The 20,366-nt window shown below is 48.1% G+C and overlaps 1 protein-coding gene across 1 annotated transcript; it reads left to right on the top strand.

Moving 5' to 3' along the window:
• Window positions 1-3,818: 3,818 nt before the first annotated feature.
• PRSS55 (serine protease 55) lies at window positions 3,819-20,098 on the top strand. The gene is made up of 5 exons (XM_027742631.2): window positions 3,819-3,975; window positions 4,837-5,026; window positions 5,855-6,102; window positions 8,266-8,405; window positions 19,772-20,098. The coding sequence occupies exons 1-5, from the start codon at window positions 3,891-3,893 to the stop codon at window positions 20,078-20,080; spliced, it is 972 nt and encodes a 323-aa protein (XP_027598432.1). The 5' UTR covers window positions 3,819-3,890; the 3' UTR covers window positions 20,081-20,098.
• The last annotated feature ends 268 nt before the right edge of the window (window positions 20,099-20,366 follow it).

Below are 20,366 nucleotides of genomic sequence, written 5' to 3'. Positions count from 1 at the left end.
CACATTTGTTTTCCACTCCTGTTGAAAGACCCTGGCAGGGTTAATAAAGAGAATAAATGTGTGGCCACAGCAAATTAACCAAATGAGCCATTAAGAGGGGATGGGGCCTCACCAATGCCTGCTTTGGAGCCTGCAATGTCTCTGAGCAAAACAACAGGAGAGCAGGGATAAAGGGCTTTCAGGGATGTGCTGCAAATGGGATCCAGAGCTGCCTGTGGCTCCTTCTGGGAGGAAACCTGATGTCATTTCATCAGCAGAGCAGCCAGCAAACCACTAATGGCTTTCCGTCGTCTTTCCTGACAGGTATTGACGGAGGGAGGCTTCGGTCCCATCACCACGGAAATCCGGGAGGCTCCCGAGTTTTATTATGCCGAGGATTATCACCAGCAGTACCTCAGCAAGAATCCCGGCGGATACTGCGGCCTCGGGGGGACGGGGATTTCCTGCCCCGTCGGCATCAAGAAATAGCCTGCACTTACTCCACCACCTCCCCTTTGGTTTAGGGAGTTTGGGAAAAGACCATCAACCCTGGTAGATGCTCCAGTGCAGCCAGTGCATAAAGATTTGGGAATCTGTCGGGGAGGTTTTCCATGATCGGAGCTGCTTCGCATTCATCGGCATTAAAAACCAAAACAGAGGCAAAAATTTTGTTTTAGGGAGTTTGGGAAAAGACCGTCAACCCTGGTAGATGCTCCAGTGCATCCACACCATCAGTGCATAAAAATTTGGGAATCTGTTGGGGAGGTTTCCCGTAATTGGAGCAGCTTCTCATTCTTTGACATTAAAAACCAAATTAGAGGCAGAAATTGCTTCTTGCTCTAGGGAGTTCACAGGGTTTCCTTGGAATATGGAGAGGTGGAAAGAGATTCAAACTTCTCCAAGTTTGGCTCCAAGTGCTGTTAAAAGGAGGAATTAGGAGGTGGTTGCATCCATAACTGCTTTGGCACAGCTCATGCCTTCAGAAATATTGATTTCCTTGGATTTAGGAATTTGTGGGTGTTTTGAGAGCTTTGACTTCTGGAGACATGGTTGGGCTCTTTAACTATCACCACCCTGTAATTTGGTGTCTTTGGGAATGATGAGCTGATAAGTAATTGTCCCACAACTCTGCTTTCTAGGATCACCTCTAGTGCCTGTTTTCTGAAATAATTTTAGTAAGAGAAAGTACAAATTGTAATGTGTTGCTGCTTCTTGACAGTTCCAAAACAAAAAGAAATCAGTTTTGTTTCCTGCACTGCAATAAATTACAGAAAAAGAAAAGAAAAATGTTGTCTGTGGTGTGTTCCAAGTATATCTGGGTAGATTTAAAAAAAAAAATCAAGTATTATAAAAGGCTGCAGTTTGTTAATTAAACACCAGGACTTTGAAATCTGTATTGTTGTGCATATTAGCTAGAGCATGGAGGGACAGGACAAGGGGGAATGGCTTCCCACTACCAGAGAACAGGGTTAGATGGGATACTGGGGAGAAAATGGATATGAGATCCTATGGGTTCAGAGTTCAAGGAGCGCTTGGACAACTCTCAGGCACACAGTGGGGATTGTCGGGCCTGTCCTGTGCAGGGTCAGGAGTTGGACTTGATGATCCTTGGGGGTCCGTTCCAACTCGGGCTATTCTATCATTCCGTGCTGTGGAATATCCTAGGACAAACAGCTTCTTTAGGAGGGTTGGGAATTGGTTTGTCCCGTCCAAATTGCTGCTTGTAATACTTCCCAGTGGGAAGTGTGAGTTTGAGCCTCTCATGTGTTCCCTATTTTGGAGGTTGTCGTGATCACTGAGTTTGAAGAACATGTGCCAGTGGTTTGTCCTCTTGCAGGTGTGCTTTCTTAGATAAAGCTTGTAGGAGCCCACCTTGATCCATCCATTCTGGGTTCATAAAGCTCATTTTTGAGGGCCAGACAGTTGGGACCGAGAGACACAAATCCACAGCATTTCCTCCTGCTCAGCTCTCCAGGGCACTCCTCTCCACATCTTGGTTTGATGTTTCCAACTCATATTTTAGGCTCAGAAAGGCCCAAACCAGCTCCTGAACATCTCCTGTACCTACCCAGCAGACCAGATGGAGCTCCAAACTTGGAGGGACTGAAAATGGGAACCAGAGAGTCAGTTTGGGCTTGTAAATGCATTGCTGAAACCCTTCCTGCTTTATCCAAAGATGGACAGTAAATATGTGCCAGAAAAAGTAACTCCCCATCTTCCCTTGCTCCTCAGCTGATGTTGAGTTCGTTCCAGTCTCAAAATCCAGAGGAAAACAGTCCTTTTAGTCCCGGGGAAAGCTCACAGGAGCTATCTCTGGCATGTTAGGCTCTTCTGGAGATGCCCCAAAATGTGCCCACGTCCCACTGGGGATTTCTAGTTGCTGTGGTAACTGATCCTGTCCTTAATGTGTCATGCCATGTAGTTGTTGCAGTGCTCACTGCCAAGGTAACCAACACTTCTGTCTAATTTCCTTGGCATGAGGTGACAGAAAAGCAAAGAGGAGAGGAAAATAAAGTATTACTTTCATCCTGTGCATTGTTAGTTGAGATTTCAGTGGGATAACTCCGGATTTGCTCCGAGGCAAAACATTTCTGAATCATTTGGGGGCTTTATAAAATTCCCCTCCCTCCTTTCCTACTCCATGTTATTGTTTTGAAACAAGCTGGAAAGTCTTTGGGAAAAGTAACATTCTGTCCTTAATACAGATATGCTCAAGTCTGAATCTGGCTGAGGGGTTTTTTAAGTCTTGTCCTGATGGAAATGATGTGTTGGTGTAGAAATCAGCATAGATGGGTCCACTGATGCTAAAATTGACCCACACCAAAACATTTTGCCACCACAAATTTATTTCTGGAGTTACTGTGGGGTGGAGTTTTGGTCTGGACCCCTTGCAGCTGCTGCTGAAGAGACAAAGACTGTGAGGGATCAGACAAAGACTGATCAGTAAAGGTGAGATGCTAATTCAGGCTCATGGATTAATTTTTTAAACTGGATTTAGCCCTGTGAGCCATCCTTGCCCACAGGGAAGAAGGGAGTGGCTGCCTCAACATCTCTGATATGAAACTTTCAACTTGGCACCATTTGAAATTTGCCCTGTGACAGAGCTTCCCCTTTCTTCTGCAAACACAGAATGGTTTGGGTTGGAAGGGACCTTAAAAATCACCAAGTTTCACCCCCTGCCATGGGCAGGGACACCTTCCACTATCCCAGGTTGCTTCAAACCCCGTCCAACCTGGCCTTGAACACTTCCAGCGGTGGGGCAACATGGTCCTGTTTAAGTACATAGAAGTAAGTGCCCCAGGCACAGTCTAAGTGGAGATAAAATTAATTAAGACTTCAGCATTTCTCATAGTTGAAGGTGGAAGCTGATGCAGGACCAGCATCCAGGGTCTTCAAAGATGGTTCAAGATCCAGAAAGGGCTACAGCACCCAGCTCACCCAATCCACTATTGCCACACCCTGTGAGGTCAGTCCAGGATACAGTCAGGAACTGCCCTCAGGCTCCAGGGAGACCTGAGAGCCCCTTCCAGTGCCTAAAGGGGCTCCAAGAGAGCTGGAGCAGGACTTTGGACAAGATCTTGGAGAGACAGGACAAGGGGGAATGGTTTCCCACTGCTGGAGGGCAGGGTTAGATGGGATATTGGGAAGAAATTCCAGCTGCCCTGTCCCTTCTAGAGCTAAAGGAAATCACAAACCTGGAAATCACTGAACTTTCCCTCAGGGAACATTGGTGCCTTTTGGCCTTGGGAAGGATGGCATCCAATCGTCCCATCAACTGGAACAGGGGATGCTGTGATGTCACACCCTGGCAGGGAGCTGTGTTGACATGGAATGCAGACGCTTCTGAGGTGTCTGCAGAGGCATCACTGCTCTGAATCTTGGGGAACAGTGTTGTTCCAAGATGGATTGAAATGCTGCTTCTTGTCATCTCCTGTTTAACTTCTCTGATCGGCAGCGCTGCTGCTGCCGGTGGCCGTGCAGGATATTCACACGTGGGTGAGTGAAACAGGCCTGGGATTGCTCCTTGGACCTCGTGGCCTTGTTCAGCCTGATGCTGAACCTTCCACTCCCTAAACAAGGATTTTATCCAGACTGCTTATGGGGGGGTCCTGCCCACCCCCAAACTGCTGGGGCAGTGCTTGGCAGAGTGCAGGTTTGGGGAGGGGACAGGATCAGGTGTACAGATCATGGAGCAGGTCAAGGGAGGGGATTCTCAGCCTCCACCCTTGTGAGACCTCACCTGCAGAGCTGCATCCAGCTCTGGGGTCCAACAGCAGAAGGATGTGGAGCTGCTGGAGCGAGTCCAGAGGAGGTCATGGAGATGCTCCGAGAGCTGGAGCCCCTCTGCTCTGGAGCCAGGCTGGGAGAGCTGGGGGGGTTCACCTGGAGAACACAAGGCTCCAGGGAGACCTTGGAGCCCCTTCCAGTGCCTAAAGGGGCTCCAGGAGAGCTGGAGAGGGACTGGGGACAAGGGCCTGGAGGGACAGGACCGGGGAGAATGGCTTCTCATTGCCAGAGGGAAGGATTAGATAGGATATTGGGAAGGAATTCCTGGCTGTGGGGGTGGTGAGGCCCTGGCACAGGTTGCCCAGAGAAGCTATGGCTGCCCCATCTCTGAAAATGTCCAAGGCCAAGTTGGACAGGGTTTGGAGTAACCTGGGCTAGTGGAAGGTGTCCCTGCAGGGATATGACAGGGGGTGAAATGAGATGGTTTTTAAGGTCCCTTCCAACCCAAACCATTCCATGATTTCATACATATTATAGACCAGTGCTCTGCGTGCTGTCCTGCGCCTCCAGCTGAGCTGCACAGGCAGTGGCACTCTTGGACATGTCCCACATGTCTCATTTTGTCCCCAGAGTGTGGCCTCCGACCATCCTTTGAGTCCTTCCTGGAGACTGGCAAGAGGATCGGGACAGGGAGATCTGTGCAGCTGGGAGAGTTCCCATGGCACGTGAGCATCCAGAGCCACAGGAAGCACATCTGTGGAGGCACCATTATCAGTGCACTGTGGATTTTAACTGCTGCCCATTGCTTTGCCAAAGAGCTGTGAGTACTCCAGGGAAGGGAGGACAGCCCAGGCCCAATGGGGTGGTAACACTCCTCCTTGTGGGTGTAGGATATGGATGTTCTTGGGGTCAAACACAATATATATATGACTGAGCCCTTAAAATGGGAATTTTCTCCTTTGGGGAAAACAGGTCCATTTTTGAACATAGAAATGTGCAGAAACCACGAGGAGCAGAAAGGGATGGTCTGAGCAGCCTTGTGTAGTACCCATGATGATGTTCTGGGGGCCCCAAGCATTTCCTGTCCATCTACAAATGCTGTGGCACCTTGTAAAAAGTGACATATTCCATTCCATCTTATTCTAATCCCCAAATTATCTTTGCTTTCTCATAGAAAACACCTTTACCTCATGGAGACTCTGATTTTAAACCAACAATTTCTGGATAAATTCACCCCATGCAATGCCCAGGGGTGGAGTCCAGCTCTCTGTGAGCCTCCTCCAAAATTTGGCAGGTCCAAGAGCTGAGTCTGCTCGGTGACAAAGGACCTGTGGCACCACAGCCTGGAGCATCTGGCTGGGGGCAGTGTGGCCCAAGCAGCCAGCCCAGGGCACAGTGATCCAAAAGATCCAGCCCATTCCATCTGTTTGTTGGTGACTGGGTTATTTATATCCTGGTTGCACTCACATTCTACCTCTGGAAATCATCTTTGCCTGGAAGTGAGGGTAGATTTCCATGGCATTTATGGGTGAACTACCTGTGCCATTTGCTGGCCATCCCTCTACCCTGCTCAGGGGGGAGAGACACCGACCTTTAGGACCCAAATCCTTCATGTTTACTATGTCTCCACTGCTATTTTGTTTATAAGGCCACCAGATCTCACTGTTGTAGTGGGGGGAATCAACCTCAGTGTCCCGCTGGAAGAACACAAACCGGACAGCTTGATCCTCCACGAGAACTTCAACACCACGAGCATGGCAAATGACATAGCCCTGATCCTGCTCAGCTCTCCCATCGAGTTCAGCAAGGAGAAAATTCCCATCTGCCTGCCCTTCATGTGTGACATCCATACCTGGCAGCACTGCTGGGCTGCTGGCTGGGAGAACACAAGTGCAGGTGAGGCTCTGTCAGGAGGTGGTTTTGCTAATGGAGGAGGGGTTTGAGCCATTTCAAGGAGATGTTCTCTCCCAGGAGGGGTTATCCACACTACCTTCCACGCCCTACCCCCCTGGTTAGCACTTCCAGACCTTCACAGCTCCTACATACCCACCAATTCTCTGTTCAGTGCAAGAACCAGTCACCTACTGACCCCCAGAGCAAAGTCGGGTGCTCTAAGAGTCTGTGTTCAAGCTGAAACCTTAGAGACACCTTTGGTCTGCAGGAGCCCAAACTTTGGACCCATTTTTTTGGCACCCAAATTAAGACAAAGATGGTTAAGAAGAATCATAGAATCACAGAATGGTTTGGGACCCTAAAGCTCATCTCATTCCAACCTCCTGCCATGGGCAGGGACACCTTCCACTATCCTAGGTTGCTCCAAGCCCCGTCCAACCCGGCCTTGAACACTTCCCACATTGTAGGATCCTTGTGGGTCACTTCCAGCTCAGGATATTCTATGATTCACCCAGTTAGGTTGGGTCTAAAGTGGTCTGGAACAAGGGAAATTAAGGTCTAGGGTTGTCTTTGGCTTAATGCCTCCACGAGCCAGATTGACTCTGGTGTTGGCCACCCCTTTTTTTCCACTCATTTAGAACAGCAGATTGCTGTTGCTAATTGCTCTTGTTTAAGCCCTAATGAAAGTAGTTCCAGCACTGACTGTGACCCAAAATGTCTATCCTGAACAAATGTCACTAAATAGTGAGTGAGCTATTTCATTAGTGAAAAGAATTAATCAGGACAGCGTGGGCAGGGCGGTGCCTTTGGATTCAGCAATCCTTCCTAGGATGTAGAGTGAATGTCCCATTTCTGCTCCAAAGGGCTGCTATCTCCCCTCTGAAACTGCATTTTCCTTCCTAGGCTTCATTTTGCTCATGTAACAGTAATACAAACACTGTGTCATAGCTGTGAAACTCTCCCGTTTCACCAAGGTAACATGTTCTTAGGAACAGAAATGCAGTGGCTGTTCAGAGTCCCTCTGAGGCGTGGCAGGATTTCTCTTTAGCTCATCTCTTTGCAAAATTCATAGTGTAGCTCCAGAGATCGGCCTCTTGCTGCTGTGTGGGCTCAGCTGACACTGATTCTGTTATCCAAAAACTGCTGCCGATGTGCTCAGCCCTGGCACACCCCTGATGAGAGGGATGTGTGATGTTGTGATGGTGTGATGAGGCCACAGCAAGCAGTACAGGATCATGGGATGGTTTGGAGGGTGACCAAAAGACTGAAAATATGCCACTGGGCTACTTGGAAAACCCACTAATTTCACCTACATTTATCTCTAAAGCGAACCTGAATCTGAAGGATAAAACAGAGACCTTCAGATCATTAGAAATTCACTCCTTCTGTATTTTACTGAGCTAAATCCTCCCAGCACATTCAGGAAAATGTGACTCAATGGTAAGATATAAAACACAGAAGATTGTCAGGTGACTTTCCAGTTAAGATGGGGGCATTCCGTGGAAGTGCCTACGGATGACAATCCTTTGCTGTAGGCATCTCCAAGGAGATGGAGCACCTCTGCTCTGGAGACACCAGAGTACTGAATAATCCCTGAGAACTGGGAGAAGAAAAGGCTCCACGGAGACCTCAGAGTCCCTTCCAGTGCCTAAAGGGGCTCCAAGAGAGCTGGAGAGGGACTTGGGACAAGGGCCTGGAGCAACGGGACATGGGGGAATGGCTTTAAGCTGAAGGAGGGTAATTTAGATGGAACATTAGGAAGAAACTCGTCCCTGTGAGGGTGGGGAGGCCCTGGCACAGGTTGCCCAGAAAAACTGTGTCTACCCCGCCCCTGGAATTGTTCAAGGCCAGGTTGGACAGGGCTTGGAGCAACCTGGGCTAGTGGAAGGTGTCCCTGCCCATGGCAGGGGGTGGAACTGGATGAACTTTAAGCTCCTTCCAACTCAAACCATTCTGCGGTCCTATAAGAAAGCCAAGAGCACAAACTCATCCTTGCTGACATTTGGAGAGCCCCTGGAAGCCCCTGTGACCCCAAGACCCTGTGGTTGCGTCCTGAGACTCCCCTGCCCTGAGATGCTTTCCAAATTCAGCTGAGATCAGTCCCCGGGCAGGTCTCCAGCTGCTCTGTAGGTTTGTTAATGGTTCTCTTCCCACTTTCTGGAGCAGATGCTGTGCCAGCATCCCACGTGCTGCAGAAAGCGCGGGTGAAGCTCATCAGCAGGGAGCAGTGCCTGAAGCAGATCCCACAGCTCCGGGAGAACGTGATGTGTGCTGAGGTGGAGGAAGGAGAAGGAGGCAACTGCCAGGTAAAGTGACCAACATTCCCTCAGCCCAGGGCAAGGCAGTGCTGCTTCACCACCAGGTTACATGCTGAAAGGAGACAGGAATGTTTGTCCTGGAGGGTCAAAGCAAAAGAATGGGGAGAAAAGTTTGGGCCAGCAGTGTTTAATCTGAATATTAGAAATGTTTATCAGGTGAGGTTTTGGCTCTGATCCAAATGTCCTTTGCTGACATGGCAGGTTGGTCCATGGGTGCCAGGACTAGTCCCATCTTGCTACAAAGTGGTACTGATAGAGGAAGATAGACTTTTTAAGCTAAATTAGAAAGAGTTTGAGCAGTAATTGGTATCAGGCAGCTGACAAACACCCGAGTGAGGCAAAACTGACTCAGAACTTGTGCCCTCAGAACATATTCCACCCTCAGTATTTCTGACCTGATGGCAAACAGAGTCTGAAAGCCAAAAAACACTTTATCTTTTGTATCATCCAACCTCCAACCCCTCCTCTGAGAGCCTGTGTAGGAGGCTCTCTTGCAGCCTCCATGCTCCACTGGGCAAGGATTTTAGAATCACAGGGTGGTTTGGGTTGGAAGGGACCTTAAAGACCACTCAGTTCAACCCTCCTGCCATGGGTAGAAACACCTCCCACTATACCAGGTTGCTCTGACCCCCATCCAATCCCATCTTATAGATGTGTGCGCGTGTTTGGAGAGGGATGGATGGGCAGACACATGTATGGAAGCTTCATCCTGTAGGAATTATTCATTAAAGGAAGTAAAGCAGCACCCGGGACAGAGAGAGATCCCCTGCCCTTGGGGCAAAGACAGTGGTTGCAAGGACCAGGGACTGCAAACCCATGGCAAGCCAGGCCTGTAGCAGGGCAGGGAAGGAGAAGTTTGCTTTGCAAAATGATTTTTTGATTAGCCAGGGAGCATCTGCCTCTGCAACCATTCAAGTTGTGACTTTCACCTCCATTCAATTCAATCAAAAGTTTTAAAAAGAAACCTGCCATGGGATAACATTAACATGATTAAGGAATGCACTTCCCAGCCCAGTCTGGAGTTCTGTGGGAGAATTATGCTGGTGAAACAGTGAGAGCATTTGTACCCAGAGAAATGAATCTCCCGTATTTGGAAAGCTGATGAGGGAGCTATTTTGATCAACAATAATGTCAGAGTTATCTGAGAAATGAACTAGGAATGTGAGCTTTCCAAGCAGTGGAAGCACATGAGGATTGCATGTGGGATATTGGTCAGGATCCAGCACCTGCACACTTTTTGTGGGAGCTTGACCAGGCAGGAAAGTCTCACAACCTGAAACAACGAGAGCAGGAGAAAATCAGACCCCAGGCTGGAGTGGAGCCCTTCAGGGGACAAACAAGTGACATGATTTTTCATCAGAATTTGCTAACTTGTATTTTGCTGATGGGTGGTTCTCTGGGAAGTGCTGATTAAAGTCGGGGACAGCACATTTTGGCCTCACTAGGCTGGGTCAGGAATTTGGTGGCTTGTCCATGAATAGATTACTTGCTAATGGACTGGGAGGCCAGGGCTGGACCTGATACTTATTCTGCAGCAGGGATCACTGGAGGAAATCACAGAATCACTGAGGTTGGGAAAGACCTCCAAGATCATCAAGTCCAACCTGTGACCAATCCCAACCTTGCCACCCAGCCCAGAGCACTGAGTGCCACATCCAGTCCTTCTTTGAACACCTCCAGGGATGGGGACTCCACCACCTCCCTGGGCAGCCCCTTCCAATGTCTAATCACCTTTTCATGAAGAAATTCTTGAAATTCTTGTCCATCCTGACCCTCCCCTGGCACAACTTGAAGCCATTCCTTCTTGTCCTGTCCCTTGTTCCCTGGGAGCAGAGCCTGACTCCCCTGGCTTCCCCCTCCTGTCAGGGAGTTGCAGAGCCAGAAGGTCCCCCCTGAGCCTCCTTTTCTCCAGGCTGAGCCCCCCCAGCTCCCTCAGCTGCTTCTGGTGCTCCAGCCCCTTCCCCAGCTCTCTTCCCTTTCCTGGATGTGCTCCAGCCCCTCAATGTCCTTGTCTGAGGCGCCCAGAGCTCGACAATTCATCTGCCCTGGGCAGAGGGTGAGGCACTGTGGACACTGCAACCCATTGAGCTCTGCTTGTCTGTAAAGATTCCGGGGTTTGTGTCAAAGGAGAATGAGGCCAGATTTCAAAAGACCTAAATCCTTTACAAAGTCATCACTGTCATGGACACAGAGCAGCCCTGGGCATGGTGTTGGTCTGTGCCAACCAGCTGTCTCATGGATGGCTTCCAGACACAGCTCCAGCTTTTGCATGGACCAAGAGCCACCCACAGTAATCATTTTGGAGAGGCTAGGAAAGAGGAGAAGCTCAGGCAAGGCAGAGACTCCAGATCAGGGAACAAGCCCTGGAGAGGCTGAGTTTGTTACTCTAGCTGTGATCCCAGGAAACCTGGAAGCCACGCCTGGCATAGCCACATGATCTTTCTGGACACAGAGTACATAAAAGCCTTACAATCAACCTGGGCTTTGCTGAGTATCAGGATACACGTGTTCATGTCCAGAGCCAGGCTAAGGCAGGAAAGTTGCTGGACTTGAGGTGGTAAGTCTGCATGATCCACATCTGGATCCAAGGCTTTGAACTGTGATGGAGAGAACAACTTTTTACACTGGCAGGTAGTGACAGGACAAGGAGGAATGGTTTTGAACAAAAAGAGAAAAGATTTGGGTTAGATGTTAGGAAGAAATTCTTGGCTGTGAGGGTGGGGAGGCCCTGGCACAGCTTTCCCAGAGAAGCTGTGGCTGCCCCATCCCTGGAAATGTCCAAGGCCAGGTTGGACGGGGCTTGGAGCAACCTGGGATAGTGGAAGGTGTCCTCACCCATGGCAGGAGGGTTGGAATGAGATGAGCTTTAAGGTCCCTTCCCTTCTGATCCAAACCATGCCATGATTCAAAGAATTTATGGTTCCATGAATATCCCTGTGTTCCATTTGTGTGCCAGATTTCCCCTGTTGCAGGTTAAAGTTGATTTATGTGAATAACTAAAGTCCCACCAGTATCTCCACCAAGGTATCATGTAGAATGTTTATCCTACTGCCCACTGCCTTAGTACCCCTGTGGCAAAAGGACACAGAATCACAAAATCATTAAGGTTGGAAAAGACCTCTGAGATCCTCAAGTCCAACCTGTGACCGGCCCCCACCTTGTCACCCAGCCCAGAGCACTGAGTGACATGTCCAGTTGTTTCCTGAACACCTCCAGGGGTGGGGACTCCACCACCTCCCTGGGCAATGCCTTCCACTGCCTGTCCACCTTTTCCATGAAGAAATTCTTCCTGCTGTCCGATCTGAACCTCCCCTGGCACAGCTTGAGGCCATTTCATGAATAGAAAGTCCATGAATAAAAAGGCTCAGACATTTCACCAGCTGCCATCATGCCAGTACCAGACAAGACTAATTTGTGGATGACTGACCATATTCCTATAATAACTCAAGGAGATTGAATAGCAGAGCTCCCAAGTATTTGTACTTGAAAAAAAATAATCCATTCACTTAAAAAGCAAAATCTATTATATCCCAATTCCCTCGCAGTTCTGCAGACAAATATATAGATTGACTGTGAATTAACACTAACAGGAGCTGTAATTGACTTATAGTTCTATTTAGTCACAAACATTAGCATTAATGGATGTTCATGGGGTACAAGTGCTAAGGAACAGACACTAAAGATGGCCTATGTATTATTTTTTGTGTGTGCTACATTTCTTCCATGACCCCATGAACCACAATTGATGTCTAATTCCTTGCTTTCTTAAGCACCTTTTGTCAGGCTCTGATGCAATGGTAACTTGAACAATAATTAGAGTATAAGGGACTCACAAAGCAAATGCCTCCCTTCAGTGCCTTCCCTGCCCAGGCAAAATTCAGTAAATGGCCCAATTATATTTCAGAGAGGCTGTGGGGGCAGCTCTGGATGTGGTGATTAGGATGGAGCGTGTTCAGCTGGAGTCACAGTTCATGTGCAGTTCAGGTCAGCAGCAGATGAAGGGGGGCCCAGTCCCTGGCCTGACTTTCAGGGAAAGGAATCCTTGTGTGGCCCCAAGAGCAGTGGGATGGTCCCAGCTCACGGGCTGCAGGTATCTGCCCCCTCCCACAGACTGCAGCAGGAGGTGGTTTTGGCTGTGGAATCATAGAATGATTGGAATTGGAAAGGATCTTAAAGATCATCTCATCCCACATCCCTGCCATGGGCAGGGACACCTTCCACTATCCCAGGTTGCTCCAAGACCTGTCCAACCTGGCCTTGGACACTTCCAGGGATGGGGCAGCCACAGCTCCTCTGGGAAACCTGGGCCACCACCCTCAGAGGAAGAATTTATTCCTAATATCCCATCTAACTCTGCCCTCTGTCAGGTTGAAGTCATTCCCCCTTGTCCCATCTCGGATAAATGTCTGAAATGATGCCAGGATGCATCCGGGGCTCTGGATCTTGATTCCTTTAGTTCTGTGAAAAAGCAGGGAAGGACCTCTTTTGTTCAGCTGCAATATGTCCTGCCCACATGTACCATCAGCAGCTTGGAAAGGGAAAAATCCCTGTACAGCATCCGGGATGCTCAGGGCTCTCACCCCACACAGCTGGAGCAATAGTAGTAGTTGTTGTGCAAATCTGGGTGGGATTTATTCAGCCAGATTACAAATGTCTTTTCTATAACCATCAGCATCCACACAACCATCTTTCCATCAATAGGAAGAAAAAAAAAGCACTTTTGGCAAGTGAGTCACTGAGACTGTTTTAACCACCTATGTTAAAATGACATCAATCTATGTGTGTGTGTGTGTGTTTATTGCTCCCCACTAACTAAAATCAAGCTGAAGATATTTGGTTTGGAGACACTTGGTTCCAAGGCAGGACAGTTGCCTACATCTAAATATCCAGTGCTATTTTAGATATCCCAGGATATCCCCCTGGTATCCCACTGCTCCCACCTCAGTCCACACCCCAGTGCCAATAATGTGACTGCAATGGGAACCTGACACTGGAAAAGCTCTTGCACTCTTTCACAAGTTCTTGAATCCTTTTGCTGGTCCTAACATGGCTCCAAAACTGCAAAGGAAGACCTGTGAGATACAATCTTTTAAAGAAAAAAGTCTGCAAATGAAAATTAGGTCCATGAAGGTAGATTATCATGGATTCAAGGGGAAGATCACAAACCAGGATAGTGTGGGCAGTCCCTCAGGCTGCTCAAAATACCCAAACAGGGGGGATGAGTGATGGTGTGGCTGCAGCACTTTGGGATGGGGAGTATCCATATGAGGTCTGAGGTTGTAGGTCCTTCTGCCCATCAGACAAAGGTCTCCTTGGGGCCAGAAGTCAAAACTAACCGCATTTCAGCTCTGAACTATACAAAATTACTTAATTTTTGTACCTTACCTTAATATTTGTTGTACCTTACCTTAATATTGGAATCACAGAATCGCTGAGGTTGGAGATCATCGAGTGTAACCACTCCCCCAAGGGAGTTACACTGCCAAGGCCACCACTAACCCATGGCCCCAAGTGCCACATCTACAGGTTTTTTGAACACTTACAGGGATGATGACTCTGGGCAGCCTGTTCCAATGCCTGACAACCCTTTCAGTGAACAATTTTTTTTCCTAATATTCAATCTTAACCTCCTCTGGCAGAACTTGAGGCTGTGTCTTCTACTCCTATTGAAAAGAGTAACCCATTCCCTATCCTTCTCATGGATTTTCCATCACTGAACTGTCACTACCACCATGAGAAGAGTTTTTTCCCTAAGGGATAGACTGTTTTATGCAGGAAGGTGTCCTGGGGAAGCTCCAGAACAAAGCAGTAAAAAGGTGTTACTGCATTTGCAGTCTCTTAAATTTGCACTGGAGTGTTCTTTGATGTGCAGCTCACAAGAACCAGAACACTTTTCCTGCATCCCAGGGTTTTAGAGGGCTTTCATCATTCTATCATTTTATGATGTGGGTAGACAAGTGAGCACATTCAGGCTGTGGTTCCCTAATTTCATCTGTCAAAAATTAATTCCTATTGCAAGGACCTGGGATGTTGATGATGTCGGATGTCTCTTCTGCTTTCTTCCTCTGGACCATAGCTTTTGGTCCCTCAAACTGAAGCTGCTTGGGGTCCAGCATGACTTTGTGTGCCTGGTGGGTGAGGCTGTGGGGAGCAGAACACCTCTGGAGCCAGCTGGACACCAAATCCCAGTGTGTGCTTGCCCTGGGATTGGGGGAATGGGTGTGATGACTCAGAGGAGCCACTTCTCGTTCAGTTCCCATGAGTCAATACAGCTTTGAGGGAGAGCCATGACTCACAGGCACATCCAAATTCTCTGAAGGAGTTGCCAAGCAGGTGGCAGAGGGTGATCCAACCATCTAACACAAGCTGAGATTTCCAAAACTCTCACCAAAGGTTCGTGGAGAAATCGAACCACCATGAAGTGGAAGGGCTTCAGTTTGAAAGGGAGTCAACACAGAGGAAGGATTTGAATGGAGAAAGGGCTTCCAAGGAGAGTTATGTGGGCATCCATCAAGGAATTGTGATGTTCAAGGAGGGCAAATGCTGAGATGACTAAGTTGGCCACAGCATTATTCCAAGTGGTCAGAGTGGAAGCTGACTGCAGCAGGACTCACTGTTCTGAGTGACTGGAGGCTGAAACAGATGCAGAAGGTTAAAGAGCAGATGCAGCTCATTATTGATAAAGAAAAATAATGGATACAGGGAGAAGCAACTCCAGCTGTTCACTTGCCATAACAGGCTCTAATTTAGCTATTACCCCATAAGAACTTGGAGTAACTGTGGATAGTCCTTCAAAAGCATCAGCCTGAGGCTCTGTGGAGGTCAAAAAGGCAATGAGAGCATTATGAATTATTAGGACAGGAAAAGGTAGCAAAGCAAATGTGTGGTGCCAGGGCAATAATCACGTGAGTCCGTGCCTTGTGTGCTGTGTGTGATTCTTGTCCACTCCATCTGAGAAAGGAGTGGCAATTTTAGAAAAGGAGGGAAGTAGAGTAGGAAGGATGAACAGGGACATGGAACAGCTTCTGGCAGAGCAGGGAATAACAGTGCAAGGCTCTGAGGCTTGTAAAAGTGATGTCTGACGGGGATGTGACAGAGAATTCCGAATTCCTGAGCAGCACAGAGAGGAGTCAAGAGCTGTCCTTGTGTCACTGTTGCTCCAAAGACATGAAGGAGGGGTGTCTGAGGGCCTTATCAGGCAGCAGATTTAAAACAAAGAGAAGGAAGTGTTTTCTCATCCATCAGATAATTAAACTATGGAAGTCACCGACCAGGATGTTGTGGGTATTTATCCTAAGGGATAAATGGATTCAAAAAGCAATTAGGGAACTTCCTGGATGGAGACCTCTCCGAGGCTATTAACCGCTGTGATGTAAATACAACTCTGTAAATACTTGTGCTATTTCTCATTCTCCTTCCCTGAGCACTTGCTGCAGATCACAGTCAGAGACAGGAGTCTGGGCCACGCGGGGCTTTGGCCAGATGCATTTTAACTGTTTGTGCCACCACAGTTACTAGTGGGCCCTGCTGACATCATGGATGGATTTGGGTGGTCTTCTCCCATTTTTCATCATGAGGATGGAGGGACAAAGTAGCTGAAGGCTCTCACCTGAGATCTCAAAGGGTTTGTATGAAAGCGGTCCAGGTGCCCCATGTTACCTGGTTCATTTTTGGTACCTGCACACTAAAATGGCCACAGCCTCCTTCCTCCCACCTTTCTCCAAAGACAGCTTGAAATAATTGAAGAATCCTCTGTTTGCCTTTGCTTCCAGCAGCCAGGGCAGCTCTGCTGGCCAGTGCTGTGATTCACATGCTGATTGTCTCCAATTTACACAGAGCTTACCAACATGAAAATGAAACCAGCAACGACTTGCAGGGATTGTGTATCCATCTAATGAGGATCAGATGAGTTGTTCTCCCTCCCCTGGAGCTTCTCCCACCTCAGAAGATTTATGTGGCTGAACGTGTTTGTTCTGATCAATCACTGCGTTGCAGACACAAATACAAATATAAAAGGGAGAAGATTACACTTTTGATCCAAAGCCCACTAAAGTCAGCAGAGAGGCTCCTGATGCTCACAAAAACGAGGGGGAGAAAGATGAAACTTTTGGTTCTGCTCCAGTGAACAAAGAACCTTGTTAGTCAGTGACAGATTTTATACAACCCAGAGCTATTTGTCAGTGAATACATCATTGCTCTCACCTCTCCTAATAGGAGGATTAACATGTTTAAGGCACGAATTCAGCACCAGATCTGATTTGTCGTGGTTGCTTTTCACTCCTCTCCTAGATGAAAACATGCAACAGAAGCAAAGATGCTATTTTTAGTTGGTTTCTTTTTTTTCTATCCAGAAACTTGGCACTTAGACTGAAAAGCAGGAGCTTTCAGGTATCTGCTGCGTGTTGGTGACCAGAAGTATTTCACCACCAGGATACAGGAGCCTGAAAGCAGCATTTAATAATTCCTCGATCCTCAGAGTCGTTAACCTGAGCGTTCATTAAATTAGTGTCACTGGAAGCATCACAGAGATGAGATAATTGTCCCAGCACTCCAAAACTTGCTCCTCCCACACCCTCTCCTACACAGGGATGGAAAACCTTGGGCTGGCATTTCTGAGAGCTTAAGGTGGATACAGGGATATTCAGAAGTGTCCAAGAACTGAGTTTATTTTCTCCATCTTTAGTCCTGTAAAAACCAGGTTACTGATTCATCCGGGCTCCTGCTATAATTATGTGAGCGACATTATCACACGGAGGGGATGATTTAGCCCACACTGTGATAAAATCATCACATTAAATAGCTGAAGTTGAGAGAAATGGCATATTAGAAGTAGCACCCATGAAGCAGAGCAGCTCAGCCCACATGGAAAGGGATCTGAAGCAGGATTTGGGTCTTGGAGCTTCTGGATTAGGGAAATGGATTTGCAGCTGCTACCTGGGCTGTCACAGCATTGCCGAACTCCCTCCCTGCCCAGGTTTTAAATTGTGATCCCCCTTTCCCCACCAACCAAATGGACATGGTTAAAGAGGCAAAGAGAGAAGAGCAGACCTGATTTGAAAGGAAAACTACATGAGGCATGGCTTAAATAGGGATTCCTGGCTCTGCTGTTGCCTCGTGCAAATCACATCCCGTTTCTGCCGTGGAGTTCTCGTCTCCGAAACGCAATAAGACATTTCCCCCAAGGACAGTCATGAGGCATCAGGAATTAACTGGTGTTTAAAAGATCCTTTGCAAGCGTGAACAGCCCCTAAACTGGACATTGAAAATGATCGGCCCCATGGTGGGCAGGGGCTCCACCAGTGCTAAAAACCTCCCGCGATGGGAAGAGCTGGAATAGGAGCAGGCAGGGCCGTGAGCTGCTGCGTCACTGCCTCGTGCTCTCCCCGCTCCATTTATCATCTTTGAGTGGGAGGCTCCGAGCGCCTTCCTCTCACTACCAGGATAATACAGTTTGGCCTGTTCCTGCCCTGAGGGAATCAGCAGCAAAATTCCCAGCTGTGAGTGGATGTTCATTCATTCAAACAGGATGCCATCACCAAGGACACTGATAATGCACGGGAGCCAAGGTCACTGCAAGGTCACTCGTGTCATTCACACGAATTCTTGGCTGAAATAGGATTGGGAAATGTCTTTAGGTGCTGAGTCTGAACAGGGTCTATCAGCACCACCTGAGCTGCAGGCACCACTGCTATTACTACAATAACACCATTTCAATGCTGATTTGTGTTTGGACTCAATGATCTTGAAGTTCTTTTCCAGCCTAAAGATTCTGTGGTCCTCGTGGGCACCTTCCAGTTCAGAATGCTCTATGATTCTGTAAACATTCCCACTGTATTTATCTTAATTTCCCCCTCCTGTATGCATTTTGAACAAAAAAAAAAAACAAAACAAAACAGGGAAAAAAAGAATATTAATGACCTGGGCTCTCCATCTAGTGGAGTAGGAATTCAGCCATAAACTTTAGTGAGTGCTGATGAGCTGCACAAGGGACCACAGTGCCTTCCTTGCTCGTTAATTAATGTGTGTTAGCTCAGGGTGGCTGCTGGAGGAAGAGGCTTCATCCATTAATGACAGAGATGTTTCTCTCACTAGTGTGCAAACAGGGAAGGACAACATTTCCCAGTAAAGTTTGCTGTCTCGGGAAATGGGTTTGTGTTGAATTTATTCACCATATGTGCTGGAGAAAAGGTGGAAAAAAGATGCAAACCCACCATGGAAGGAAATTTATTTATGGTAGGGGCTTCACAGCACTGAAGATGTACAAAGAAATATGGAATGGTTTGGGTTGGAAGGGACCTTAAAGATCATCTCATTCCAATCCCTTGCCATGGGCAGGGACACCTTCCACTATCCTAGGTTGCTCCAAGCCCTGTCAAACCTGGCCTTGGACACTTCCAGGGATGGGGTAGCCACTGGTTGCTTCTAAGCAACCTATGCCAGGGCCTCCCCACCCTCACAGGCATGAATTCTTTCCTAATCTCCAACCCAAATCTACACTCCTTCAGCTTAAAACCATTCCTGTCCCTCCAGGCCCTTGTCCCAAGTCCCTCTCCAGCTCTCCTGGAGCCCCTTTAGGCACTGGAAGAGGCTTTAAGGTCTCCCTGAGCCTTCTCTTCCCCAGGTGAACCCCCCCAGCTCTCCCAGCCTTTCCTCAGAAAAGGCTGTATCTGCCTGGGTGGATTTTTTGCTGATTTCTTTTCTCCCCGGGGTTGTGTCCAGAGATTCCATAGCTAGATGAGCTCTTGGTGTTCCAGACAGAACAGCCATCAGGAGAATCTTCCTCCCTTTGAGGTGGCTGCAATCTGCAGTTGAAGCCTTGCCCACACTGCATGAGTGATAGCTGCCTTTCCATCACCAGGCAAACTTTCAGTGAAATCCCTCTGGTTTCAGGAAGGATTTGTCAGGATTATTGCTCATCTCCTGTCCAATTTCTGGATGCCAGCCCCCAAAATTCACAGTGGCAGGTACCCAGCACCCACACGCACCAGTCTGGCAGAGAAGTCAAGGACTGAATGAGCAGTCACAGCAAATGTCCCTTTTCACTCCTGGATGTTGTCTCATGCTGACAGGTTTCAGGGATCCTCCTGGGACCACGGGAGCATGTGGAAAAGCCTGGGAAGGACAGGGCAGTGCATTGAGCCAGAGCTTGGGACTGTTCTCCTCTTACCTTCTGTATCTATTTATTCTACAGCATCTCGGGACTGAGCTGTGAAATTTTGAATCCAAATTTCCTTTTTCCTCCAACTCCTCACAAAACTGGGACAGAGTTTGATTTTCCCAGTCAGCCTATGTGAAGCAGCTGCTATGAGGGCCCTGAGGTTTGATCCAGCTGTAACATCCCCCTTCTGCCACAGGTGGACAGCGGGGGACCTCTGGTTTGCAGCTACTGGAACACCATGAAGTGGTTCCAGGTCGGAATCATCAGCGAGGAAAAGCCAAACCACAAGATTTTAACGTCTGTTTACAGCTACCTTGGCTGGATTGAGAATGAAACAGCCATAAGGGGCAAACCTTTCCTCATTGAAGGTGTGGACAACGGGGCACGTCCCAGGGTCATTCGTTCCAGAGCTGGGGCACAGCTGGTGTTTCTTGAGCATTGTTTCCTTTTATTTATCTCTTTAGTAACAATTAGTTTTCTTGAGAGAAGATTTTTGAACACATAATAAAAGCCATAACTTCCATCTCGTTCTTTTTCCTCTGCTGTGTGAGGCCAACCTGCTCCACCTCACTGGTGTGGGCACGGACACCAACATGAGGCATCACAACGAGACAGGGGGTGGAGAAATGAAAGGGCAGAGGCAGGACTTGGACAGGAGGGGCCATAATCCTCCGAAAAACACAGGTTTTCCACGTCAGACCCAGTTATTTGCTAAGCTCTGATGCAAAGTGGAGATGTGACATCTGAAGGTGCTGATCCCCTTGGAAAGTTGAAACCTTAGGAAAGATCCT

The sequence above is a fragment of the Pipra filicauda genome, unplaced genomic scaffold, assembly GCF_003945595.2.
Source record: "Pipra filicauda isolate LSUMZ 115617 unplaced genomic scaffold, ASM394559v2 scaffold132_size2486313_pilon, whole genome shotgun sequence".
NCBI lineage: Eukaryota > Metazoa > Chordata > Aves > Passeriformes > Pipridae > Pipra > Pipra filicauda.
This window is presented reverse-complemented; position numbering and strand designations above follow the sequence as displayed.

Excerpts from the sequence above, each read along its gene's own strand:
- PRSS55 (XM_027742631.2), top strand. The coding sequence starts at position 3,891 with ATGCTGCTTCTTGTCATCTCCTGTTTAACTTCTCTGATCGGCAGCGCT. Across the intron at positions 6,103-8,265 it reads CTGGGAGAACACAAGTGCAG|ATGCTGTGCCAGCATCCCAC; the intron begins GTGAGGCTCTGT and ends TTTCTGGAGCAG. Across the intron at positions 8,406-19,771 it reads GAGAAGGAGGCAACTGCCAG|GTGGACAGCGGGGGACCTCT; the intron begins GTAAAGTGACCA and ends CTTCTGCCACAG.